Raw genomic sequence first — 27,433 nt, forward strand, 5'->3', positions numbered from 1 at the left:
CACCAGGTGTCAGCGAAGCTCCCCACCCAGCTGAAACTCCCCCCTGGAAAAAAAAAAGTGTTTCAATGCAAGAAAGGAAGCAAAAGAAAGAAATCATGGTGAGAAATTAAGAAAATAATAAATCTTTCTTCATAGTCAAAATTTTCCTGTAATCCGTTGTTTGGATTTTTGTTGCTTTTCACAATTTTTAGTCCACTTCCTGGTTTATCTGTTATCCCAGATAAACCATCTGACTGTGAAATGAGAATCTTTCAGGCACAAAGAGGCTCGTAAATTTAAAGAGTGAGTCAGCGTTATGTCTGCACAGAAACCATGACGAAGCAAAAAGTTCAGAAAAACAGTTTGTCCTGACCTGATTAACCCCAGAATAAATCACAAAACAGCTTTCCTTAAGATCATTCGTCTGTCTGTCCATCCTATAATCAGGTTCTTTGTTTCAAACTCTGGCCTTTAAACCAACAGTGAGGATTAAATCGATGAAACTTAAATGCCAGCAACCTTTTGTTTTGGATTACGTCTGGTTGGTTTAAAAAAATCCCTGAGTCTGAAAACTGAAGTGAAGCGCAGCAACAACAGCCTGAGGAGGCTTTTAGCTGCTGTTGCTTCAGCAAACACAACGTCTGCCCTGCTTTCCTTCGGCTTTTTGCACCGCGGATGTGTGAACGCACACACAGCCGAAAGCAAACAAACACACACTGATTCCCAGGGCAGCCCACCGGAGACCAACATGGCCGCCGGGAGAGACTCGGAGCCGTAAATATTTCTACCAGAATGGTTTCAGTTCCTTCAGAGTACAGAAACCATAGAAACCAAGAGGTTAAAGGTTAACCTGGAACACAGCCGCTCTTCAGTTTAGTTGTCTTGTTGCATCTTCTACTGAAAATAAAACGTTAATAAGACAGAAACTCAGTCAACTGATTTATCCAAGACAGAGAACAGAACCACTGAATCAGGTTTACTTTCTGTAGAAACTAATATATCCACAACAAATATCTAAAGAAACAATAAAAATACAAAAAGTTAGCAGCAATAAAAAAAGAAAATGATGCAGCTAAACCCTAAGCTCTGCACAGCAACGGCTTTAAGAGAATAAGTTTGACATTTTCACAGATTTAAACACCTCAGTGAACTTCCCATAAAATCTTGTTTTAATTACAGCAAAAGAAGAAATAAAAATCAAAGTGTAAACTATTATGTGTGATAAAGTCAGAGATCAAGCTTCGTCTCGGAGTGGAAAGCAGTCTGCTGAATGTTTCATGAGAGTTTGTCTTCTCCTGCGGTTCTGTGCAGGTTAACTTTTCCCTCTTGTGACGTGATCAATCATCCAAGGAAGATGTTGTGTGTCCCAGTTTAGCTGCTGCCTCCTCCCAGCGGCTGGAGAGGAAGACACAGATCCCAGACAGGAACAGGCCAGGAAACGCCGAGGTGTCGATGTTGAAGCAGAAACAGAGACGATGGCTTTAACTCGTCCTGTTGGTGGAGAAGCTGCTGAATCTGTGACCAAATAAACCTGATCTGAGTGTTTAACACCTCGGTCTGCTTTCAGAGTCGCTGCTGCTGCAAAGAAGAGATCTGAAATATTTAACGAGCGTCTTTAACCACTCGGGCCTTCTGCTGATGGAAATATGGCCGCTGCTGCTCCTGTGGAGGCGCTGACCTGCTTTCAGGACGACGCTCCGTTAAATCCTGCTGTTCTTTTTCTTTCAGCATCAAATGATTTAATGGGGAACGTTTCTCTCTTCCAGTGAGTTTTCTCCTGACTGCTGGCCCTGCAGCTCTGATCCATGGGACACGGATTGATCTCCGTTTCTGTCTCTTGGTGTTGTGTGGCTCTGCAGCAGGACTCTCTCCTCTCCCTGTGTGCAGCCAGCCTGCTCCCGTCGGGCTGTCAGAACGCGTTAGCTCCACCTCAACAACCACCAAGGTAAAACACCCGGCTGCACAGCATGAGAGGTCGATGAATAATGAACAGCGGCTTCATTTGGGCTCCTGTCGGCCTCCGCCACGGAGCAAACGTGGAGTTTAAGGAGAAACGACACAAGGAGCCGAGGTTAGCTGCAAAATGTCCACGTCTGTGCAGAAATACCCCGACACGTAATGTGTTTGTTTAAAAGCCTCCAGCCTGAGGGGCTCTGACACAGAAACGTCCAGACGAGAGAAACGAAGCCTGGAACACGACTGGAGGTGAGGAAGAAACAACCAGAAGATCCCAGACCTGATTCTATATCTGTGAAAAACCACAAGGATTTTATTAACCCAGGCAGCGTTCATCTTTACAGCACTGATATCTGTTCAACAAAACTGTTACCATTTATAAACATCAGAAAATGAAAAGAAAAGGTCAAAGGTCATTCAGTCTAAAACTGTTTCAGTTGAGAAAAGCGATTATAAAAACAAACTTTCTAAAACTTACTTTGATAAATGGATATTTGTTCTATTTTATGGATAAACTGAAAACTTTAAGCTTCAGAAACCTGTTTAATATGCAGGATAGCATCTTTATTTTGCAAATATTATGACTTTATTCTCATAACTAGGAATAAATTAATCTGGCCCAAACTCTGTCATGGTTTGGAGTTTTTCTCCTGTAATGAAAGAAATCATTTTAAAAAGTGATTTTTGTTTTTCTCTCAGGTTAAAATGTGTTTTTAGATCTGGAACAAACCGACTGGATGGATGGAGAGTCTGGACTCTGATCGGGTCGGTTGGTGGATCCGATCCGATCCGTTCGGCTCCTTCACTCCATCTGAGATCCATCAGATCCACTTTCAGTGTTTCCACAAAACCTGCTGCAGCTGGACTCAACATGCAGCGTCTGAAAGGTCGCAGAGGACCTGCGTGTGTGTGTGTGTGTGTGTGTGTGTGTGTGTGTGTGTGTGTGCAGCTGCGGCGCTCTGCCTTCGCCTCTGCTGACCTTTACTGAGTGTCGCTGCTGGACCTGCCGCCTCAGCGTGGCGCTCGGGTCGCGTCACGGATCGCATGTTTGACTGACGGCCTGCTCACACACACACACACCTCTGTGTTGATGATCACAGTCGGCTCTGGATCAGAACCGGTTGCAGTTTGTGCAGTTGGGCCAACAGGTGCTGAAACATGCGGCTGTAATGCGGCTCTGTGTTTGTTGTGCCGACTCAACATGATGAGGCTGAATTATTCACAGATTCTCCTGGAAGCTGCAGAAGCTCCGCCTGACATAAAAGCTCTGGCGTCTCAGGGGCCGATCTCATGCTTGGCTGCAGAAAACACAGAGTGTGTGTTCAGGAGGGGGTGTGTGTGTGTGTGTGTGTCGTCTGCAGTGGAGAGCAGAAACACAACCTTGACCTAGATAACAAACCTGTGGAGAAAAGAAGAGGGAGAAGGAAACTGGTCTGGAGGTCATGACCTCCTGCTGCTGGTCTGATGGATCCACACTGACACAGACCACCGGAGACTCGGTGTGTGTCTCCAACACACACACACACACACACACTTCATCAACCAGTTTCTTTATCAACTCAAACACAGGAGCCTCTCGAAGGGCTTCAGCATTAAACCAGTAATCTTTCACTCATCTGTCATTTTCTTCCAGTCCTTCCAGTCTGGCTCCAGACTTCCTGCTGGTTGATGATGGTCGGATCTGAAGTGAGTTAAAATGGGAGGAAACCAGAAGATCCCAGTGGAGCTGGTGATGATGAAGATGATGGAGTGATGATGGTTATTCTGATAAGTGGGTTCACACCCACTCAGGGGTCTCTGGTAACGTGTGAGCTGCTGGGAACCAGTTCATGATGGTTTCTCTGTCTGGATAATGAGGTTTTATTTAGTCCAAGGCTTTTATTTTCTCGGGTCCAACTCTTAGTTTTTATTGTAATTTGAATTACTTTATTTTCTAGGAACAAATTCATTTATTTTAAAAGGTTTTTATTTTCTGCAGGAAGTTTTCTTTTCTTTTCTTGCTTCTCTTATGTTGATTTTAATTCATTCAGGAAATTATTTCCTTCCAGGATTTTATTTATGAACTTTAATTTTCTAAAATCAAATCAAAATTATTCAAACACATTTTAATATTCTTGGTTCCTGTCTGTCATCTCAGGTGTTTCAGAGTGGTGGCCATGTTGTTTCTGATTCTGGTTTTCTGAAATCTGGGCCTTTATTTGATTCAGGCAAACAGTGAATGGACCAGCTACATGTTTAGGACTTTACAGTAATAATAAACCAGATGTGTGTGTGTGTGTGTGTGTGTGTGTGTGTGTGTGTGTGTGTGTGTGTGTGTGTGTGTGTGTGTGTGTGTGTGTGTGTGTGTGTGTGTGTGTGTGTTTTCTGCAGGGTCTCAGTCCTGACTGAGGACTCTGATGGCGGCAGGGACAATCTGTCCCCCCGCTCCGCCTCGGCTGCCAGGACGGATCCACGGTCGGGTGTGAACGGCCGTCACTGCTGCCGTCTCCCACTTTCACACGAACTGTACGAGTTTTCACACACTGCTGGTCAGCAGCGGGTCCGTCAGCAGAGTGCAGCTGATTTGGGAGGACAGATGTTGCTGGATTGGCAGCTGCAGGTCTGGTTGAGGTAAATGAGGTTTGACTCATCAGATAAACTCATTTAGAAATAAATCCTGAAACATTTGGAAAAGATTGACTTATTTTGACTTGGTTTGAAGGTTCCTCTTGTTTTTTGGCGGCCTCTGTCGCCCCCTTCTGGTCACTAGTGCAAACTGCAGTTTGAATCCAGCACCTTTTAACATGGCGACCGGATCCTGGTTGTTTTCATCTCACAGATTTTAATTGAATATCAGTTTAATCTCTTATTTTCTTCGTATTTACCATCAAAGGAACCTGGAAAGATCTGAAAATGATGGAAAACTTGTTTGCTTGTTGCTCTCGTCCACAATGACTTTTAATAGTTTTTACTAAAAATGAAAAAGAACGAGCTATTGTATCTAAATTTAAATATAATAAAATAAAAAAGATGTTTTGTAAACAGATTTAAAAGTTATTTCTAAAGTATTATCATTGAAATAAGTAACATGCTTCCAGGACTGTTTCTGTCGTTAGATTATAATCTGATTTTTTTCTGTTCTACATAAAAAAAATCATTACAATAAAAAATTAATTAGTGTCACATTTGTGACTCTAAAGTTTTGTTTGACTGACCTGAGAGTAAAAATGCTTTTTGATGCTTTGACCAGCAGATCTGCAACATTTTCAGATCTAACAATAATCCAGTGTCAAGGTTTCGCTCCAGATTATTGGCAGAAAATGGTCACTTTCAACACCTTGGCAGCAGAATATCAGGATGAAAAAGTGTCTTTAAGAATCAGGGCGATAAATCCAGTTAAGATCTGAAACCTGAGCCATGATCTGATGTTTTAAACCCTAATAAACCCGATCTGTCAGTGAACATGGCAGGATTTCCCAGTTTTCTGATAATCTCAGCAGAAGTGGAAAGTAATCCTGCTGTGCAGGGATTAGAGTCTTCATGGAGTCTGGAGCAGCTTTCATGTGCTTCAGTAACTCCATCTTACCTTAATCCTGCTGCTGTCTCATGATCTGACAGCTGCTGACACTCCACCCTGTAAACATCTGGACACATCTGGACTGTAAACACAGATTTGGACCAGCAGTGACGGCGCGGGGAGCGGAGACGGTTTGTGGATCATCAGTCGGACGCAGCGGTGAAACCGAACCCTGCAGACACCCAACACCCGAGAGAGGAAACTCCACAGTGGGTCTGCTGTCGACCCGGAGAGCTTCAGGCTGGAGGTCTACTCTACATCAACCAGAATCGGTTGCCTAGCAACGGAGGTAAAACAAAACCCCAACGATGATTTAATCTGTATTCTGAAAAACTATTTTAAAGAAGTCTGATAGAATGCAGAGACAGCTTTATTATTATTATTATTATTATTATTATTAATAATAATCAAATCTATTAAAATGTCATTTTATTCATTCATTCTCTCACAATCAGACCTTTGAGGACATCAGATCCTGATGTGACCCATCATGATCATGAGTTTGACTGGGACCAGTAACTCCAGTCACTCCAGTAACTCCAGTCACTTCACACTCCAGGGTTACATGTGGAGTACCACAAGGTTCTGTGCTTGGTCCATTTCCGTTCAATAAATACACACACACACACACATATGTATATATATATATATTTCTTTAGCTTTAGTTGGTTAAATGTTGAACAGTACTTGCTTTTTGAAGCTGACTGGAGAAAAAACTCCATGTCAGGTTATTTTAGACCCACATCCAGGCTTTGATTTGGTCGTTTAAACTCCTGCATTAAATATCCAGACTTCGTTTTGGAGTCATTAAGCTCCAAAACAAGATGAGTTCTGCTGTCCCTCAAGGATGAGTTCTCAGCTCCTGTTTTTCCCCTAAATTTACATTAAATCATGTAATTCATAATGAAAATATTTGGTATAACTTCTACAGTTGGCTGTAGATGACAGTGAAACCTAGAGATGCTACTTACAGCTTGTCTTTCTAAAATCAAACACTAAGAATTTCAGTATTTGTGATAGTTTTTATGTATTTATTGTCATTGACTTTGCGTGAAGTTTTGTTTTGTCTTTGTCCTGCAGCCTTGTCTTCTCTTCTAAGAGAATTTCTCCCACAAGAGACAAATAAATGATTTTACCTTCCTTTTTTCTATTTTAAAAGTCTTATTTTGCATGTTTCAAGTGGAAATGTTCATAAACGAGACTGCAGAACAATTGTTTCATTTGTGAAAGTTTCAATAAGATGTTTAGTTTAAAACTCTTTTAGAAAGTTGTTGCAGAGACTTAATTTATCCATTGCTTTTGCAACTTTGAAGTTTTATTGATTGAAATCTGAGATCTTTCTCTCTTTAAATCACATTAAACTTCTCTAGCCTTTCTGTAACTAAACAATCTTGAAGAGAAATAAAGCAGGATATAAACACGCAATCAATGAAATCTTTTAATTCTCAGCTCCTGTCCCAGTTTCCTTCAATCTCTGAAAGCTGTCCTCTCTAACCCCTCCCACATGGCGCCGCCTGCCTGCCTGCCTGCCTGCCTGCCTGCCTGGTGAATAATTGACGAGCTCTCCCTCCTCTTTTCCGTCCTCTGCCATTGTCGCGTCGCTCGTCGGGTTCTCCGGCCGTGACAGGCCGCCCTCCCCCGCCTCCATCATGTCCAGTTTCCACCTGCTGCTGGGCGGATGGTGACAAACGGACCGGGAGCAGCTGCTGGTAAGACCTGAGGATTGTTTTATTGTTCCTGGGGAACAGAGGCTGGAAAACAGACGCAGCAGGAACTCTGGATCTTTTTTAATGTTTTACCTTTAATTGTTGAAGAATTCTGGGTGTGAATTGTTGGATCTGTAAGAACTGCATCTAAATTAAACAATTTCTTGTCTTCCCTAAAGTTTTCCTATTTTAAGAAAACTTTTACCTGTAGATGAATAATCAGAAGCATAGCTCAGAAAAAAGATTTTTCTTGTTTTTCTAATCTTTCTCATCGATTTATTCCTTTATAAATCTGTTGGGTTTATGTCATAACTCTGAAACTCATCTGAATTCTTCTTTCAAAGGTTTTTGCCTCGTAATTCAGTCGAATCAGATTGAAGCTGGAGATGATTGGATGGTTGGAGCTGAACATTTTCTAGTTAGAAAACTTGTTGCTTCCTGCAGATGAACTCAGATGATACTGGATGTTTTCACTCCATCTCCATTTTAATGCAGTAAAAGAACAAACATGTCTTCATCACCTGGTTGGAAAAAGTGTTTCGTATTACAGCTGGACTTTGATTTTCACCAATTTCTACAATGAATCTCCAATTTTATTAAATCCAGACAGTTTTCTGGTTGTTTCATTGAGTTTTTATTGTTCTGAAAGATTTTTGCTTAATTTACAGATAAATCATCATCATAAGAAATCACTACATCATCTGCAAACCGACAAACTTTCGATCTAAATAGCTGCTCAGAATCAGTGGCTGCAGAAACTCAGTTTGTTTTTATCTGCTGGTTGTTTCTTATGTTTCACTCAGATGAGACCAAACAAAGATCTTTGAATAATGCAGATTAAGTTCACTTTGATTCAGACGTTCTTTTAACAACAGGAGGGGACAAAACAACATTTTAAATTGTCAACAGGACTTAGTTGAGATAAGGTTTCTGATTTTGTCTCTTTTCTGTCCTAAAGTTTCATTTCTCTTGTTTCTGAGATCTCTCTGGAGTCATGAGGGACTTCCTGTTTGTCCTCCTGCTGGTCGCCGAGTCGTCCTGCGTGTTTCTGAACTGGACGTGTGATCGAAGCTGCGTTTGCCATGGAGACCTTAAGTTCACCACCTGCTCGCATGATGACCTCACCCAGCTTCCCGTCAAGGTCCCGCCCTCCACCGAACTCCTGGACCTGTCCAACAACCTCATCTCCGTCGTCCCCAAACACGTCTTCAGCAGCAACCGCAAGCTGAGGGTTCTGCTGCTGCAGAACAACAACATCAGCCTGGTGGAGGACGGCGGCTTCGCCCAGCTGGAGTTCCTGCAGAAGCTGGACCTGAGCTGGAACCGGATCTCCGTCCTCACAGAGGGATTCTCCGTCGGCCTGACCTTCCTGCGGGAGCTGCAGTTGTCCCACAACCAGCTGACCGGCCTGGACAGTCGGAGTTTCCTCCACCTGGACGGCTTGCAGAGGTTAAACCTGACCAACAACAGCATCCAGAGCATGGAGGTGAGGTCGTTCTCCTCCATGAGCAGCCTGCGCCAGCTCCACCTGCAGGACAACCAGCTGACGTCTCTGCGGAGCGGCACCTTCTCTATGCTGCGCTCCCTGGAGGTCCTCAACCTCGCCGGCAACCAGATCCATGAGATGGAGTTAGCGGTGTTCAACCCGCTCACCAGCATGACCTTACTGAACCTGGCAGACAACCAGCTGTCCACCGTCTGCTTCAAGACCTTCCTGAACATCCACACCTACAGCACCCACATCCTGCTGCAGGGAAACCCCTGGAACTGCGACTGCGAGCTGCAGAGGGTTTTCCGGAAGCTGCGCAGCATCCAGAGGATCTTCCTGGACGATTACTACAACCTGACCTGCAGGGAGCCGTCTGTCCTGCACAACCACCGGCTGATGGAGGTGGACAGCGAGCTGTGCATTGCTGAGACCGTCACCGTGCTCATCATCACCATCACCGTGGTGATAACCGTGCTGGCCGCCATGCTTATGGGCGAGAGGAAGAAGAAGAAGAGGAGGAAGGGGCTGCACTGGACGCAGCAGAGGGAATTCTCGGATGACTCGGATTTCTGAAGCAAACTGGTTTATTTTCCTGGAAACTTTTACTGGATGTTCATTTACACCTAAAGTGAAACTCAATGGTATTCGTTTGCCTTGAACTCTTGCTAATGCCGGTTCTTACATGGACAAGCCCCTCCCTCAGCGTTCTCCTAACCAATCACAATACAGGAAATCTAAATTCTTGGGGGATCAAAGGGCAGTGCAACCCTGCAGAGAGCCTGTAAAATAATCTCCATATTCATCCAGACTGAACAGAAACACCTTTCAAAACAGAGCTGATACTGTGGGACGATATGGATTTATTTTGTGATATTAATGTGATAACGATAAAAATTATGATTAAAAAACTAGTTTTCTACACAGGATATTGTTCTTGAAAACATTCTCATTTGTAATAGACTTATTCAGAACATAACTGACTTAAAATGTGTGATTCATTTCACTAGAATTCACTCAATAAATGCATTTAATTGTACTTTTGAATTTACTCATATTTATTGATATTCTTGTTGAACAAAAAGTGGAGAAAATAGCAAAAATAACATTTCTGATCATGTCCATGTGTTCACTTCATCAGTCCACAATTCAGATTTTCAGTTTTCCAAAATCCCAATAAAATTCAGAGACGTTTGTTGCTCCACCGTGAAAACTTTCCAAGTTGTATGAGTGGATTCTGGTTCCCTCTGCAGGTGAAGAGGACTCACTGCAACCAGGATCATCTGATGTCACGAGGTCATTTGCTGGGTGTGGTTGTGCAGGTTTCCTGCAGGTTTCTGACGCCCTCCAGGAACATTTCCTTTTCACAGAAATCAGGAATGGCCACAGACCTGTTTCCACGCCTTTGCTTGGAGTCTAGACCATGCTCTTATGTAGGAGTTAAATACAAATGAAGTTGTGAAATATATGCAAAACGTCTCGAAATAGATCTGTTTTCATACACTTAAAAAAATCTATTGCTAAGAAACTCACTTTTAGTGATTTAATAACTTAAAGATTTCGGTGATTGTCGTCTGTAAAATAACATTTAGAAAAAAACCCGGATTAAAATTAAATTAAACCGAATTTGTGTTTTTCTTACACGGTAAAACTAATTTACGGTGTAAATTGCCAGTATTTTCGGAGATACTGACAATAAAATCCGTTTTGTTTCATTGTGACTCTGAAGCTGCCTGTGTGTATTTTATGCTTATTATCATTAAACATTTTCTCCCATTGATTCCTGGAGTGTAGAAGCTCAGATATTTGCGTAATTTGTCTCTAAAGTCAGTCGCAGTTCTGCTTTCAGACGTAAATACAAAGGTTAATGGAAGTTTCCCTTTAATTGAGACAGTAGAGCCGGTTTTAGGCGTGTCGGTCCAAAATGTAAAGCGACAGAAATTAGCTACTGAGGCAACCGGATGTAGCTGATTTAATGCACTTATATGTAATTTTATCACTTTTATTGTTCATTTGTGAGCAGTGGGTTTAATTATTATTGTCTCAGCGTATTTGAACAAAAATATTCATACAATATGCAGCTTTAAATGTGTTGACTATTTCAAATGTAAATAGTTGTGAGTTTTATTTTGAAGGAATTTTACCGGAAATTCCAAATGCTAGTGGCTAGCTTTGAGGCTGACGTCCGTTTCGGGACAGGTGGACTCTCCGGTTCGACGAGCCGCTGTTGTTCTCACAACAAAAGGGATCCGAACCGGAGAAACGTTTTAATTTCTCCACGGAACGCAAACATGGACACGTCGTCGCGAATTTAATCAGTTTTCACTCATTTTTAGTATTAATTTTAGCGGGTTTTGTGTGAAAACAATGTCCCAGGGACAACAGAGAAATTCCGGAAAATTCTGCGCAGTCACAGTTTAATGGGAGCAGTGACCTGAGCAGGTAAGAAAATCATGAGTTTGTCTTTTATTTGTTATTGGAGGCGAATTTAAATGTTTAAACTAGACTTCTAAGAGGAGAAAACTTGACATTAAGAGTCACTTCCTGTTTAACCACCTTATAAATCACTAACCGACCTTTTGTGAGGATTTGTCCGTAAATTCGTAATTTTTTCATTGGTTTGAATCGCAGCATGTTGAAAATAAATGTTGTTTTACATCAAATGTCAGGTACTTCCGCATATGACCTCCAGTGACAGACAGGCGGTCCGCGGAACAACACAATGGGTCTGAACATCTGGTCCGAGGGCTTTCAAAGGGTCCTACTATTTGAATTTTTTAGGCCCAAATTCAAATCAAAGATCATAAAACTGACACGGAATTGGTTTCTGGTTTATTTTATTGTTGAGTTGATCTGTGAACCAGAAAAACGTTTTATTTTTAGTTTTTTTTACACCTAAATTACATTAGAATCAAATCATCGTCCTAAGATTAAATCTGTTAGTAATACTTTGACCATGTTCAGCGAGAAATATTTAAAGAATCTGCTCCACAAGTTTAGCAGATTTCCATCTGTTGTGCCTGGAGGCGGTGGTCAGGCTTCATGTTTGAGCGAATGAAGAATGTGAGAACTGTTTAAAACTCTGATGTTCCTCTAGAGACGGTTATATTTCTAATCATATTGTTTTATGTCTGAGCTCAGTGTTGATGAATGATTTATCAGCCACAACAGATGATCTCCAGAAGGCTTTTAGTTTTCTTGTTGAGTTTCTGCTGGATCTCCCAACTCTTCATCATTTGGTTTGTAAAAACCAAACGTCCAGCCGTTTCTCATTCTCTTCCTCATTTTCTTATCTTCCAGATATGCCAGCTGACGACAAGGTTGCCATCCTGACGGACGATGAGGAGGACCAGAAGAGGAAGTATGTGTTGGCGGAGCCGTTTAACACCCTGTCCATGGCGCAGCAGGAAGGCGTGTCCACTCCGGCGCCGTCCGAGTCGCTGCCGGCGCCGCAGCCCGACCCGGTGGACTGCTGCGAGAGGATGTGTCTCCGCATCAACAGCCACCTGCTCATTTCTAAAGTCTTCTACTTCTTCTTCTACGCCGCCTACGGCTCGCTACACCCCCTGCTGGCGGTCTACTATAAACAGCTCGGCATGTCGGCCAGTCGGAGCGGCCTGCTTGTTGGCATCCGGTACTTTATAGAGTTCTGCAGCGCCCCCTTCTGGGGCGTAGTGGCGGACCGCTTTAAGAAAGGGAAGGTGGTGCTGCTGTTTTCCGTCATGTGTTGGTTGGTCTTTAACTGTGGCATTGGGTTTGTCCAACCAGCGGAGATGAAGTGTGTTTCTATGACAACGGTTCCCCCACCGACCACCACTGTTCCTCCTGGGAACGTCACCGACCCGAGCAACTCCACCGACCACCCCAGAAACCGGCGGAGCGTCATGGAGTTCCCCAAAGTTCCTGAAGTCTGGCACAGTTCCTTCAGTATTCCCTACCGGCAACAACGAAGCATCGACAACTCGATGTCCATCAACGCCACTGAGGCTGCGCCCAACACCACCCTACAGACCACCACCACCCCCCCGACTACAACCGCCAAGACGGACTACCACATCATCTACAACCAGGACCAGGTGGAGAACATCTTCCTGCTGATCCTCCTCGTCATCATCGTGGGCGAGTTCTTCAGCGCCCCCGCCGTGACCATCGTGGACACCGTCACCCTGCAGTACCTGGGGAAGGCCCGCGACCGGTACGGCCTGCAGAGGATGTGGGGGTCCCTGGGCTGGGGCCTGGCCATGCTGGCGGTGGGCATCTGGATCGACCACACGCACATCACCGTCCTGATCGACGGCATCGGCTGCATCCTGCCGGAGTACCGCCTGCACAACTACCGCCTCGCCTTCATCGTCTTCGGCGTGCTGATGGGCGTGGCCTTCATCGTGGCGACTCAGTTCTACTTTGAGAAGGGCGAGGAGTACCGGCAGGAGCTGCCGGAGGTGGTGGAGGACTCGGCGAGCGGCCAGGCCTCACCAGACTCCGGCTCGTCGGACCAGACTCCGGCGGTGTCCGAGGCCACGCAGGAGTTCCACTACGGCGACCTGCTGAGGCTGCTCTGCACGGTGCGCTACAGCTCCGTCCTCTTCGTCGCCTGGTTCATGGGCTTCGGCTACGGCTTCGTCTTCAGCTTCCTGTACTGGCACCTGGAGGACCTGAAGGGGACCACCACGCTGTTCGGGGTCTGCTCCATCCTCAGCCACATCTCCGAACTCGGAGCTTACTTCACCAGCCACAATTTCATCGAGCTTGTTGGTCACGTCAGGTAGGAAACGCTCAACTTCTAACTCCATCTGTGTCCGATTGATGCTTTTTGTACTACGGAGTCTAAAAATCCAACACTTTAGTCGACAAATCAACGCCGTCTGGAATCACGTCCCTCTGTTAATGACCAAAAAACCCAACATTGATGATGGCCTGAATAATTAATTGTGATTAATCGATTAAGTGATTAATTCACTTTTACTTAAAGTGAATCTGTTTGTTTATTTTGGGAAGAAAAGTGTAATTAATGCTGGAGGAAAACGATGCAGCTGATTGTTGGTTTGTTAAATTTCTCCAAACACCAAATGACTTCTAGATTTTTCTCCAGCTTAGTTTACCTGCTGCTTCTGGAAGAGCATGTTCTGTTCTGGTTGGTGAACATGTCTGCCTGATATTCAGTCCTGATGTGGAGAGATTCCCCACAGTGAGCCGTTGGCGGCGGCGGCGGCGGCGCGGATCCAGCAGCATCAGAACGCGGTTTTGTTCTGTGGCCGAGCGCAGAGACAAAGCTGCCATTGATGCTCCGGCTTTCCGTCCAGCAGGGACATCTGAGAGCGACGGGTTGGATTTCAGGCTGCAGCTCTCAGAACCGGGCCGTGGTTCTGCTCCGCTCTCTGGACCGGGTTTATAATGAGACGGGGAAATGATGAGGAAGTAACCTAATAAAACCCAGAAGCTCTGCTGAGCGACGCTGAAGAGACTCAAGTTAATCAATAACTGAAGCAGCTCTCTGTTTGTCTTCAAGCTGCACATTTCCACCATTTCTGTGTAATTAATGTCACATTTTTACCAATTAGTTATGATTTTTAATGTTTATTTTAGTAATTGATTACTCTGGTGATAAATTAATTGGGTAAAAAATTGACACTTTCCACAGATTTGACCACCTTTTTTTTTTTACAGTATTAAAAAAGCTAATAATTTAAATCCTTTTTAAAATAAGAACATAAACATTTTATTGCCTGAATTTAATAACATGGCTTCTCTTTAGTGTGAGCCTCATCATTTTATCTTTTGCAATAATTGATTAATAACTGAATAGGGAAAAGATTTTTATTTATTTTTTTACAGAACCTAAACTTATGCCAGCTTGTTTTTATCTTAAATATAAGTGTACATGTTTTCTCTTTATTAATGCTCTGAGTATCTCAGCACATAATCTAGTAACAATTAATCAATTAAAAAATTAGTTGACTATTGTTTTAGTAGTCAATTAATCAGATTAACCGTTTCATTCCTGGTGTTCAATTTGTCAGCAGCAGTTGTTGTCGGCCGCAGTTTCAGTACCGCCTGTAGACGTTACCACGACAACAAACGATTTCTGAGATTGTACTTCAGTAAAAAAAAGGCTTCATTATCTGTTTGTCAGTTAGAAGCATGTTTTTGATTCAGCAGCTCCTCTGAGTGAGAATCTGAAACCAACATGAGGTTCAGTCGGAACAAAGCCGCTGCATGCAGAGTTTCCGGACGCAGTTAGAAACAGAAACTACGCCCCAGTTTCCTCCCTGCACCTCCTCTGGCCTGAAACAGGAGCAGAAAACATGTTTCTCCTCCTCACTTCAAAGCAACCAGCAAATATTTATAAAGTTTAACTGGTGAAAACATTTAGTAACTTTTCTGCAAGATAAAGGAGCTTAATGTATATGAAAAATCCAAGTTCCACTGGCAGATTATTTATATTTCAGTGTCATGTGAAACAATCTGCTAGAGGAAATAGTACTTTTTATTAATATTAAAGAATAATTTACAAAAATCCTGTTTTTGCTGAAACAAGTTGTATGTGCAGTAGAAACTAAACCAAACACAGCTGGTAAGGTTTTGCAGTGTTCAGATGAACTGGTTGAGTCAGTTTTAATTTCTGACTCTGAATAAATTGCATAAAAATGACAAAAGTTTACACATATACAGACTTTGTCTTGACTTTCGCAGCTCAAAGTGAAGTTTTGTTCTTCAGAGTAATTTGATTGTCAGTGAAAGGCTCATCTTGAGCTCTTCCTGTCTCCAGATCAGCGTTTATTGGTGCGATAAAACAAACTCTGGGATCACATCCAGAGCGTCTGTCAGCTGTTGACTCTGAATCAGATCTGCTTGTTTGCCGTCTGTCCCATATTACCTGGTTTTAGTTTGCATGAACTGCGGTTTGTTCATAAAGTCTTGATTGAAGTAGAGTCATGTGTTGCTGATTATGAAGACGTCTGTCATCTGTGTGTGTGTGTGTGTGTGTGTTTGCAATAAAACCTCCATGAACAAACAGTGATGTAATCTCATCACGAGCTGCAGGATGTGATGGGTGTGAACCAGTGAGTCACTGTGGATCCGTCTGTCTGTCTGTCTCCCTCAGGGTTCTGTACATCGGCCTGGCCTGCAACACGGCGCGCTACCTGTACATCTCCTACCTGGAGAACGCCTGGATCGTCCTGCCCATGGAGGTCCTGCAGGGTGAGTCGGGGCGGGGTCAGCCTGTGTTTACCCAACAGGACGTTTATCAGGCGGTGACTTGGTCAACAGCAGCGGAGCAGGATCTTCTCAGGAAGCAGAAAGCAGACACGCCTCATGGGAGCAGACGCTGAGGCAACATCAGTTTACACAGGAGGCCAGTTTTAAAGGAGACCTGCCTCAAAATTCACTTTTTGAATGTTTTTATACTTTTATTTGGGTTTTGTTGACTTACCATCCAGAAACCACTGGCTGCTTTCTTATTAGTTGTGCAGAAGGCTTTACTAATGCTTTTCAAAGATGAACAGTCCTATAATTGTGCATCTGCTTGCAGCCATTTTCATGTGCAAGTGTAAATATTGAGTTGGGGGCGTGGCCAGCAGCAGCTCATTTAGACTTAAAGAGACAGAGGCTCTAAAACAGCTCAAATCTGATGATCTAAGAATTATTTTGTTCTAAAAAATGTAATGAACATGTTTTCTGTCCTAACCTGTTTAAGGAAGCAGAGTAGGTCAGTTGATGGATGTACTGAAGGGAGCTGAAAGCGGCTCCCTGTGGGACGCCACAGGAAACGAGCAGGTGGCGTAAACGTGAGCAACCTGCTCTTAAAGGGCCACCGTCTCTTTGTGGTGACATGAAGCAGCACCTTCTAACTGTAAACAGGAAGTAGAGCTCACAAGGAACTGAAAAGTTGAAACCAGGGGGGTTCAAAGTGCGGCCCGGGGGCTCATTTGTGGCCCTTGGAACGATTTTGTGTGGCCCTTCATCACAATTCAAAAATATCCTAAATTTGCATCGTCAGTTCAGGCAGCAGATGCAGATTTAAAAACGATGTCAGGTGAAATTTTCACTGCCTCTAGAAAAAGTTCAGACAATTTGAGATGTTAAAATGGAAACACAAAATATTCATCCAGGTTTTTACTTTTAATTTGATTTAGTTTCTTAGGAAAAAGACCCTGAACGTCCAGTGATGATTACTGAAATGCAGACTTTGTTTAATAAACTATTCAAATATAATCAATTAGAATATAAAATAAAATCAACCGGAAAAATGTAGAATATTGTTTGTTGTTGTTTTAAACCATTTTAAACCATTTAATGTTTTAAATCTCCATGACATTTCTGACCACTATGAAAACACAAAATAGTTTTTGCAATTATAATTAAGAAAGATGCTAAAAAGTTTGTGAATTCTTGACGTGATGTTTTGAGCCGTTCTGGTCTGAACTGTGTTTCTTGTTTTGTGACGTCCGGCCCGTCCGCTGTGTTTCCAGGAGTGACCCACGCCTCGGTCTGGGCCGCCTGCATCTCCTTCCTGAGCGCCGCCGTCCCCCCGGCGCTCAGGACGTCGGCTCAGGGGATCCTGCAGGGCCTCCATCTGGGCCTGGGCCGGGGCTGCGGCGCCATGGTGGGCGGCGTGTTCGTCAGCTACTTTGGTAAGAGACTCTGACCGCGTGGAAGTGACCGATCAGAGATGTGATCGATTTAACTGTTGATTTGCTTCCTGCAGGCGCTGCGGCCACATTCAGAGGAATCGGCATGGCCTCCCTGGTCATCCTCCTCATCTTCTCCTTCATCCAGTGTCTGACCGGAGAGATCGAAGGGAAAGGTGACAGAAAACATGACATATTTAAACAAAAAACACATTTATTTCTGTAAAATCAGGGTTTGTGCAGGTGGTTTAAATCCTTAAAAACGCTTGAATTCCATGTAGGCATTTGAAAAGTCCTTGAAAGAGTTTTAAATTCAAGCTGCACAGATTGGTAATGAAGTGAAATCTAACATTTGATTAATAACCTACATTTGGAAAACATTTACAGATGTATAAAGATAATAAAAAGACATTTTTATTACTGTTTGAAGTTAAATCAGATGAAACTTTTCTTACTTTGGTCAGTTAAAATCAGCAAAATTATTTCTATTTGATAAATGACAGAAAACATGGAAAGAGAAAAGAGATTTTATTTTTTTTGTAAATTTCTCAAGCCAGAATATACAGAAGTAAAATATTACCACAAAATATTAAGAGCAGTAATAGAAGAGGTGATGTAATCTCTTTATTGGGTTTATTTTTATGTGTTTATGGTGCTGGAAACGTTTTAAAACTGGCCTTGAAAATGTTTGAATTTTACTGTGTAAAAAATGTAGAAACATTTTAAAATATGACAAACATCCTGATGCAGACAAACGGAAAACACAGCAAACATGTTTGGAAAGGTTGAAGGAGAAAGAAGTCTTCTGGAAAATAAATAAATTACTTACTACTAACCATGTTACTTAAAACTGATTTTAAGTGACTCAGAAGCAACTTTAAGATGTTTTTTCTGTTAATATTTTAACAACAAAACTGTAAACAGATGTTTTCTTTTCTTCAGAGGACAGGATTCTGGCGGAGAACATCCCGGTTCCCTCCAGCCCGGTCCCCATCGCCACCATCGACCTGGTCCAGAGCCAGAGCGCCCCCGGCAGCCCGGTGGCGCCTCGGCCGGTCGCCACGGCGCCCGTCAGGAAAACCAAACACCAGGAGGACCAGGAGGACGTGACCAGGCCGGCCTGGATGCTCTCCGGCGCCCCCTGGGTCACCATCGCCTTTGCGCTGGTCCAGATCAGAGAGATGATGAACATGAAGAACAGCGCCCCCCCTGCAGAAAATCAGCCACTGCAGGTGAACACCAACACAGTGTTCAGCACATCAGCCAGACACCAGAGTGTATTCACCATAAAACTGCAGCCAGAGAGGAGAAAGATGCCAGTTAACCTTCATATAGAGCAATAATATTTAATAAACTACATGCAGTGGTAGTTAGGGTGATGTCTGTATGTCTGTCCAAATGATGAACAATAAAGTATTTTAATTAATTAAAGACCTAAAAACTTCTGTTACCTCCAGCTGCATGTTTGTTTCATTCACTGATGCTAATTTCATTTTTTGGAGGATTAAGTGAACATGATGAGCTAAAGTTTGTAATTCAGACTTTAGCACTAAAAGTTGAGGATTGTTTTTAGTTTCCAACCTGATAGAAACAGAACAAAAAGTTTCTTCTATTTAGTTTCTACATTTATTCATGAAACTCCTGACATCTTGAGTCTTTATTTTATTTCAGTTTTTCCTTCTTGTTCTGTGAATTATCCTGTTTTTAACATTTTGTTTTCCACTAAACCTTCATCTGTTATCTACTGATGCATCTGTTGCTACAGAAACGTTTTCACCTTTTAATCACTTTATCACCACAAACTTCATATTATTTTCATAAGTAACAGACCAACAGGAAATACTTTACCACCAGAAATCTTAAAAGTGTGGCATACATTTGTATTCTGCCCTCATTAACCAGCTGCTTCCCCAAATAAAAAACAAACTGACCTGAAAACAGGATGTCCTCACATCCTTAACGTCTTCAATTTATGTATTCGAGGCCTTAAAAAGTCTTAAAATGTGTCTAATGCCAGAAAGTTTAGATCAGGAGCTGAATGTGACTCTGAGAAGCTGATAAAACCCAGAAGTTTGTGGTGTTATGCTAACGTCTGTAGCAGCAGAGCTAGCAGAGCTAACGTAGCCACTGTGTGACTGTTTCCATGTTTCTTCTTTATGGTTTAATTTTCACTAACCAGACTCTTCCTCCTCTCATCGGCTGCCTGCAGAAAGGTGAGGCGTGTTGGTGGAAAACTACCGTGTGCAGGGTGGCGGCGGGCTGGCGTGTGTGTGTGTGGGCGTGTGTGTGTGTGTGGGCGTGTGTGTGGGCGTGTCTGCATGCAAACGTCTAACACATCTGATGGATGATGTCTGGGGTACGCCTTCATGTTTTGCTCACTGCTGACGTCAGGATGGGTTAGCTTGTTGCTTTTTAGACATTTTTCTTGCTAGTTGGTTCCAGAACCTTCCTGTCGGCTCAGGCAGTCCGTCCGTCCGTCCGTCGCTCTGTTCTGTGAAACATCTTCTGAATACCAGAAACGCTGAGTCAGCATTAAGTTCACGTGAATCGGAGCAAAACCAGGCAAACAAGACCTGGAGCTCTGGGTGAGGTCATGACGAGGATACGGAGACGAACGCTAAACGGAGAACAATGAGCTCTTCAAAAATAAAGCAGAACTAGTTATATAATAACACAAAACAACTGAAGGGAGTCTGGCTCCGTTCTTTTCACATGAGAAAACATCAAAACCAAAATGTTGATCACTGGGAGCGTCTTGTTCTGCCAGAGAACAAATGGAGGATTTAACCTGGTTCAGGAGAAAAAACTGTTTCAACTAAACATGTTTAGTTTAAATGGTTAGTTTAAACTAGTTTAACTAGTTTAGACTAGTTTCTGAACGTTTCCATTTACAAAATGGGAACCTTCAGAAAGAAAAAGCATAAATCAGACTAGAGCTGAAACAATTAATCACTATTAATCAATTATTAAAATAATCAACTAATGTAGTAATCGATTAATCATTAACTCTGGAGTAAATAAGGTGTTTAATTACTGCAGTCAAAGCCGTAATTAAACCAAAACTGGACAAAAAATCAAAACATTTTCATCAATAAATCTGATCGACCCAGAAATCTTTATAACTTCATGTGAGAAATTTAATTATTTGCATCTTTTAAAAGCCTTCCAATGAAAAATATGCAGAATGAAAACATCTTTTATGCGATCAATCACCAGAATAATTGATTACTAAAATAATTGATGCAATTTTAATATTTATTTTCTAAATTTATTGAGAACAAAGACGCTCCAAAGTCAGATTTCTCATTTTGAACAGAAGCTTAAAGACTCGTCCTCCTGCAAGGCAGAACTTCCAGTTGCATGATGCTGCCACCACCGTGCTTCTCTGTGGTTTCACCCCCTCTAGTGGTTTGTTCCAATCAGACTTATTGAAGTCATAACAGTAAAGTTGAACTGGTTTCCTTACATCAGGACTCTTTCTGGGAGACGTCAGTTTTTCTACTGAACAGAGGAAATTAGAAACACACAACAGTTAAAAAAGGGCAGAAATAAAAAGTTTGTCCCAAACTGAAGAAGACTCTGATTTAGTTAAAGAGGAAACAAAAAGGTTAAAATAACTAAGTACACAAAACAAAAACAAAATAAAAGCTTTTTGGGTCTTAAAATGTTCTGTAAAGTTACCAAAATAATACAGAATAAGAAAAAAGAGACAAAAACAAAATGAAAAAGTGATGGAAAATAAAAAAAATCTAAACTCTTGGAAAAATAAATAAAATGAACAATTACAAGATTGAAAATAAGATGGACATAATAGTGATATGTTTATTGGTTTTTCTGACAAACTTGTATTATTATCAATAAATTACATTTTCCGGGATCATGTCTCATCACTTATTGGTAGTTAATAATAATCCAATAATTCTGCATCATGTTTGGGTTTGAACGGCTGGAATGAATCAGGTTGGTTGATTGTGATGAAGCTGGAGCAGAAACGCCCCTCAGATCCTCCTCATCATCAAGTGATGAAGCTGGAGCAGAAACGCCCCTCAGATCCTCCTCATCATCAAGTGATGAAGCTGGAGCAGAAACGCCCCTCAGATCCTCCTCATCATCAAGTGATGAAGCTGGAGCAGAAACGCCCCTCAGATCCTCCTCATCATCAAGTGATGAAGCTGGAGCAGAAACGCCCCTCAGATCCTCCTCATCATCAAGTGATGAAGCTGGAGCAAAAACGCCCCTCAGATCCTCCTCATCATCAAGTGATGAAGCTGGAGCAGAAACGCCCCTCAGATCCTCCTCATCATCAAGTGATGAAGCTGGAGCAGAAACGCCCCTCAGATCCTCCTCATCATCAAGTGATGAAGCTGGAGCAAAAACGCCCCTCAGATCCTCCTCATCATCATGTGATGAAGCTGGAGCAGAAACGCCCCTCAGATCCTCCTCATCATCAAGTGATGAAGCTGGAGCAAAAACGCCCCTCAGATCCTCCTCATCATCATGTGATGAAGCTGGAGCAGAAACGCCCCTCAGATCCTCCTCATCATCATGTGATGAAGCTGGAGCAGAAACGCCCCTCAGATCCTCCTCATCATCAAGTGATGAAGCTGGAGCAAAAACGCCCCTCAGATCCTCCTCATCATCAAGTGATGAAGCTGGAGCAAAAACGCCCCTCAGATCCTCCTCATCATCATGTGATGAAGCTGGAGCAGAAACGCCCCTCAGATCCTCCTCATCATCAAGTGATGAAGCTGGAGCAAAAACGCCCCTCAGATCCTCCTCATCATCATGTGATGAAGCTGGAGCAGAAACGCCCCTCAGATCCTCCTCATCATCATGTGATGAAGCTGGAGCAGAAACGCCCCTCAGATCCTCCTCATCATCAAGTGATGAAGCTGGAGCAAAAACGCCCCTCAGATCCTCCTCATCATCAAGTGATGAAGCTGGAGCAAAAACGCCCCTCAGATCCTCCTCATCATCAAGTGATGAAGCTGGAGCAGAAACGCCCCTCAGATCCTCCTCATCATCAAGTGATGAAGCTGGAGCAGAAACGCCCCTCAGATCCTCCTCATCATCAAGTGATGAAGCTGGAGCAGAAACGCCCCTCAGATCCTCCTCATCATCAAGTGATGAAGCTGGAGCAGAAACGCCCCTCAGATCCTCCTCATCATCAAGTGATGAAGCTGGAGCAAAAACGCCCCTCAGATCCTCCTCATCATCATGTGATGAAGCTGGAGCAGAAACGCCCCTCAGATCCTCCTCATCATCATGTGATGAAGGCCCGTTGGGGCAGACTGAGTGACGGTTTGGTGCTGGATTATTTACCCGGTCTGAGTTGGATTGTGCCGTGTTCTTCCGGGTAGACGGGTTCTAGTAGCTGCTGGTTTGTGTTTGTTGTTTTGCTCTGGCGCCCCCTGCAGGAAGCGCCCACCTTCCAGCCGCCGTCATCCTGTTTTCCTCTCGTTGCCAGGCTCCTAGCGGCCCGGCGGCGGCCGAGTACGAGGCGGTGGCCATGTCCCACGGAGAGCAGAGCCAGGAGCCGGAGTCCGCCCGCCCGGATCCTCCTGAATGAAGTGTTAAACATCAACACCAGACTATAAACACCGTATTTATATATTTATGTAAAATCTCACTTAAGTTATTGGAGGTTTTTCTCTTTTGGTTCAGTTTTTCCAGCAGTAACTTGAAGCGGAGGTGCTTGTTGTGGTTTAAACTCCTCCAGGTGAATAAATCCAACCCACCTTCTCCTCCCTTTGCACTGTATTTACTGCCGCTGGACTGTGAAGGACGTTCACATGGAAATGTGCTTCTTCCTGGAAGATGTTTCAGTTAATTCATCTGGGTCGTATTCAACCTTTAAAAGAAGTGATGAAAAGAAGATTAACGGTTCTGTTTTTCTGCAGACTGGCTGCTAAAAACACCAAACTGGTTTCAACCTACTGGTTGGATCATGGATGCTAATTTAATACTTTATACGACTTTGTTCTTTTTTGCTAATAAATAATGTGAGTTCTGACCTTTAATCGCTGATGAAGCAGTTTGGCTGCAGGCCTGAAAATATAAAAATCTGACCAGGATGTTTCAACCTGTGGTGATTTTCCTCTGAGTTAAAATGAAAAACACTTTGTGCTTTTTCTAGACTGGGGTTCTGTGGAGTAACTATGAGTCGTCACTATTTTACCTGCTGCAGACTCCATTTTATCCTTTCATTCCTGATTTAAATTATCCTAAACGAGGAAGAGGAAGAGGAAGAAGACTGCTGGCTGCGTTTAACTTCATAAAAACAAATCAAACTGGAAGATTTTTAAACATTTACATGTTTGGAGCGAATCTGTGCTGAATCCATCCTCACTGTGATCCTTCCAGGTATTTTTTGACATATTTCCTTATTAGAAATGAAGTAAACTGTGGATAGAAAACAAAAGAAAGGTTCATTAATTTGGCTTTTGGGAGGAAAAGTGCCTTAGCTGATTATTTTAAAGGACAAATAAATCAAGTAGATGAGACAGTTTAGTGAATAATAAATCAAATTCAGTGGCAAAGCATAAAAATGTATTAAATATGAGCAGAAATTCCTCTAAAATCAGATTTTTATGCATCCAGACCTGCAAAAAAACCAACTAATAATCAAACTGAGTTTTTCAGAGTTCATCACTTCTTTTAAAACTTTCTTTTTGCCTTTGTAGACAAAGACTGACTTATTTTCTGCATGTTTGTATATAAAAGCACACCGGAGGAGCTGTGAAGAAGAAGAAGAAGTGCCTCTTTTTTATTTAAAGCTTCTTTCTGTAAGTCAGGAGCAGCAGAGACCTTTACTGTTTCACTCCCACTGAGAAATCTGCGTCTTTAACGTACCGATATTCTCACCCTGCAGACAAACGCAGCTTCCTGTTTGATTTTCTTGCCAAATGATTCCCAGTATTCAGCGTTTCTGTGGAGGAAAGCCTTAAGATGAAGACTGTTTACTTACTTGGTGTACAGAGGAATAAAAGACGTTTTAAAACTCTGCTTTTGACTCTGTTTTTTTCTGATACTCTATTTGCAGAATTGTTTTAATCCAACAACATCTTGCATGATGTGTAGGATTTTCAGATAAAAACATTTCAAATCTTCATGAAAAAACTACTTTTTGCTTCCACAAGGGTCCAACTCCTGCACTCTGATGGAATTGTTAGTCCATAACAAGTTTTACGTCTGTAGTCCAAAATAATCTGCTGCTGAAAACCTTTAAAATTTTCCTTTTCACATAAAAATTGAAAGAAATTTAAGGGTAAATGGCCAGAGATCAGTCAGTAATCATGTGGTTAGAAAGTAAAGCGTAACTTAAACACAACACCTTGTTGGAGCTAAAATAAGTTTTCATTTTTTAAAATTTTGATGTTTGATTAACGTTCACAGATTCAACATTAATTATAAAAAGTGTTTTGTTTTTTCTGCGTTTCTGATTTCTGGCAGAGAAAATAAGTATTAAACACATCCATGTTATATTTCTTACTGATTTCCTCATTTTATCCACACATACAAACAAGTCCAACTAAAATGTTCCACAAATAAGTTTCAGAAACGGCTGAAATGAGCCACCTGTCAGAGCTGATGAGCAGCAGCTGCTCCAGGATCTGATTCCTCCAGAAACCATCCAGCTCCAATCAGAGGTGAGAAACTAAATTAAACCTTAAATCTGTTAGAATCAGAGGAGAAGGTGGAGCTTTAAAGAGATGGAAAGATACTTTCTCTTCTTCTAAAATAAAACAAACTCTTATTTAACGTTCATTAGCGGTTGGCAAGTAACAGCCTCTCAACGTGCTTCCATAGTTACAGCGGATGCAGTTCCGGTGTGCCGCCACTTGATGGCAGTAGCGCTCTGGAGGCGTCACTGCAGGCCTAAATGGACCCAGTCAGCCTCCCTGTGTGTGTGTGGAGGGTTATTGAGGTCTTGGTGTGCCTGCTGCTGATGGGTGTGTGTGGGAGGACAGTAATAGGCTTCCTCAAAAACTAGACTATGTGCTGTCATAAAAAAAATACAAAAATCAAACTTCTTGGCACGCTCAGGCTGTCTGATATCCGTGGAGGGAAGCCTTCGGCCCGCCGCTGCTGCTCTGCTCCGCGGTAATGAACACAGTAATGGTGTTGGGTTTCCATCGGAGGTCTTCCTCAGAACAATGCCACACGTTTTAATTCAGGCGACCCGGAAGATCTCTGACATGTGAGGGAGTTACCTGAACTGATGCTTCATCTCAACCAACCTGCTGTTTCCACCTTCATGTCCAGATGTGTGAAAGCAGAAGCCGTTTCCATCTACCTGCTCCTCCCTTATTAAAGCGCAGGGAGATTATTCCTGCCCAGATACAACCTGAGGCTATTTATAGTGGTACTCCATCATGGAGGGTGGGGGTGTTGAGCAGCGGTGGCGGCAGCGCCTGCTGTCCCCCCAGACCCCCTTTAGACGTGATGAAGACTTTCTTTTCCATCACAAAAAGCTTTTTGTGGCATCAAGGTCTTTCTGTTTGTCGATCAAACATGAGTTTTAAAGTTTTACCAGATCTTACTGGAGGCGTTCAAGGACTCCCTGTTGCCACAAACACTCAAGACCTGAAAACTCTTTATGTTTTCCTGAATATTAGGCCTTAATTCTTCCCTCCTGCTGCCACTGCTGCCTTCTGTTTGGCTCTTGAAAGCAAAATATTCTTGCAACCCATAATTTTGATCAATAAATGTAAGGTTTTCAGAGGCTGGAGACAAAAACTGGTGATTGTTGCTTTATATCTTGCTGCAAAGTCTTGGTAAAAAGAAAGTACAACCTTTGTTAAGTCTGTTAGAACATCATAAAATAGATCTGCTCTTTATTATCTTAATGTATGTGGATCTGACCATGACTCTACAGAAACTGTAGATTTGCAGACATTTGTTTTCAGTTTTCGAAGACTTTGACTAGGCTATCTTGACTTTTTTTAGCTGTTCTTTTGTAGATCTGCACCTGTCTTTGGGATCAAAACAAACAAAACTGAAGTAATAATCTTTGGACCTAAAGAGGAACGATCTAGAGTCGACACACAGCTTCAGTTATTACAGCTGGAAACTAGAGATCAGGATGAACTCTGACCTGAATCTTCACAGCCACACAAAGTGGGACTCAAACTTTTGCCTAAAAGTCAGATGAAGGGAAAAACTGAGAATATACAATATGTACAAAATGTAAGACTTTTGATTAACGTATTTAAGGCCAAATGACATTTCTGTGATTAATTTAAGACTTTTTAAGGATGCACACACCTACATGTTCAGAGGGCAGAAGGTCACAGAGTAATATAAGAACCAGCCCAGGTTCATATATTACCAGGTGACCCGGATTTAACAGTCGGTCAGGATCCAATCCCCAGAAATCCTACAGTAGAGCTGAAACTCCGTCATACGGTTTACCTGGAATGCAGAGGGAGACTTTACCGGCCCAGCATGAGTATCACTAAATAAACCATCAGATCACTAAATCTACTGACCTCAGAAAAAAAGCATTGACATTGTTCGTGACGCTGCTGAAGCCGCAGACCACCATCACGTTGTGTTTTGACTCCCAGGGGGCTTCGCTGTGCTGCATGAAGCGTTTGCTGGTAACAGAAACCTGCAGACCACCGAGATAAATGACTAAACGAAGGAGGGCAAGAGAGCAGACAGCCGAGCGGGGCCCCTCCCTCAGCCCGGACCCCCCAGCAGAGTCATGCTTGAGTCAGACTGAAGACCACAGCGAGTCATGTTGTTGGCAGGAAGCTGCAGACTGAACATCACATGGCTGCACGCCTCTTGTTCTCGTCTTGGATGGAGAAATTGGAGCCTTATTTTAGAACAGACTCTCTCCTTTTAGTTTCCATGAATTTCCCAAGTGGTGCCGCCGTTCTGCACTGTTTACATCACAGCTTTTAATCAGAACAACACAATCCCTGTTCTGTTTCAGCAACGATTCACAGAAGATTCAATTATCACCAGTTTAAAAAACTAATCAGCTCCAAGTTGGAGAGTTTATAGTTTTATACTTAAGTTGTTTTTCATGTTGAAATAAATGTTTTGGTTCTACAGTCATGTGTGTTTGTGCATCAGGCTGCAGAGTTTCTGCAGAAAACTAACATGT

At 42.7% G+C, this 27,433-nt stretch overlaps 2 protein-coding genes and 1 long non-coding RNA gene across 13 annotated transcripts; 2 read left to right on the plus strand and 1 right to left on the minus strand.

Moving 5' to 3' along the window:
- The first annotated feature begins 4,300 nt into the window (after positions 1-4,300).
- On the plus strand, positions 4,301-10,463 carry LOC114140484 (insulin-like growth factor-binding protein complex acid labile subunit). Its single transcript, XM_028010402.1, has 4 exons — positions 4,301-4,545; positions 5,586-5,780; positions 5,947-7,200; positions 8,178-10,463. Exons 3-4 carry the CDS (start codon positions 7,170-7,172, stop codon positions 9,257-9,259), a joined length of 1,113 nt encoding a protein of 370 aa, XP_027866203.1. The 5' UTR covers positions 4,301-4,545; positions 5,586-5,780; positions 5,947-7,169; the 3' UTR covers positions 9,260-10,463.
- A 419-nt stretch (positions 10,464-10,882) lies between these two features.
- Positions 10,883-24,321, plus strand: LOC114140483 (major facilitator superfamily domain-containing protein 6-A). Of its 3 annotated transcripts, XM_028010401.1 has the most exons (8): positions 10,883-11,125; positions 11,984-13,448; positions 15,789-15,886; positions 17,158-17,319; positions 17,394-17,492; positions 18,259-18,548; positions 19,496-19,529; positions 22,784-22,895. In XM_028010401.1, the coding sequence occupies exons 2-8, from the start codon at positions 11,986-11,988 to the stop codon at positions 22,789-22,791; spliced, it is 2,154 nt and encodes a 717-aa protein (XP_027866202.1). In that variant the 5' UTR covers positions 10,883-11,125; positions 11,984-11,985; the 3' UTR covers positions 22,792-22,895. The 3 variants fall into 3 exon arrangements, with proteins under 3 accessions (XP_027866202.1, XP_027866201.1, XP_027866200.1); XM_028010400.1 differs by lacking the exon at positions 19,496-19,529 and having other exon boundaries at positions 10,884-11,125; positions 22,784-24,321; XM_028010399.1 differs by lacking the exons at positions 19,496-19,529; positions 22,784-22,895 and having other exon boundaries at positions 10,884-11,125; positions 18,259-18,766.
- LOC114140485 (uncharacterized) lies at positions 20,554-27,035 on the minus strand. 9 transcript variants are annotated; one of them, XR_003594597.1, is made up of 5 exons: positions 26,808-27,033; positions 26,584-26,730; positions 22,947-24,244; positions 22,639-22,877; positions 20,554-20,817 (listed from the first exon to the last, which is right to left on the minus strand). It is a non-coding gene; the product is annotated as an uncharacterized LOC114140485 (long non-coding RNA). The 9 variants fall into 9 exon arrangements; XR_003594599.1 differs by lacking the exon at positions 20,554-20,817 and having other exon boundaries at positions 21,121-22,877; positions 22,947-23,167; positions 23,331-24,244; positions 26,808-27,035; XR_003594600.1 differs by lacking the exon at positions 20,554-20,817 and having other exon boundaries at positions 21,121-22,877; positions 22,947-23,540; positions 23,630-24,244; positions 26,808-27,034.
- Positions 27,036-27,433: the final 398 nt, after the last annotated feature.

The sequence above is a fragment of the Xiphophorus couchianus genome, chromosome 24 (genome assembly GCF_001444195.1).
Source record: "Xiphophorus couchianus chromosome 24, X_couchianus-1.0, whole genome shotgun sequence".
Lineage (NCBI taxonomy): Eukaryota > Metazoa > Chordata > Actinopteri > Cyprinodontiformes > Poeciliidae > Xiphophorus > Xiphophorus couchianus.

Excerpts from the sequence above, each read along its gene's own strand:
- LOC114140483 (XM_028010399.1), top strand. The coding sequence starts at position 11,986 with ATGCCAGCTGACGACAAGGTTGCCATCCTGACGGACGATGAGGAGGAC. Across the intron at positions 13,449-15,788 it reads GAGCTTGTTGGTCACGTCAG|GGTTCTGTACATCGGCCTGG; the intron begins GTAGGAAACGCT and ends TGTCTCCCTCAG. Across the intron at positions 17,493-18,258 it reads CGGAGAGATCGAAGGGAAAG|AGGACAGGATTCTGGCGGAG; the intron begins GTGACAGAAAAC and ends TCTTTTCTTCAG.
- LOC114140484 (XM_028010402.1), top strand. The coding sequence starts at position 7,170 with ATGGTGACAAACGGACCGGGAGCAGCTGCTG. Across the intron at positions 7,201-8,177 it reads CGGACCGGGAGCAGCTGCTG|ATCTCTCTGGAGTCATGAGG; the intron begins GTAAGACCTGAG and ends CTTGTTTCTGAG.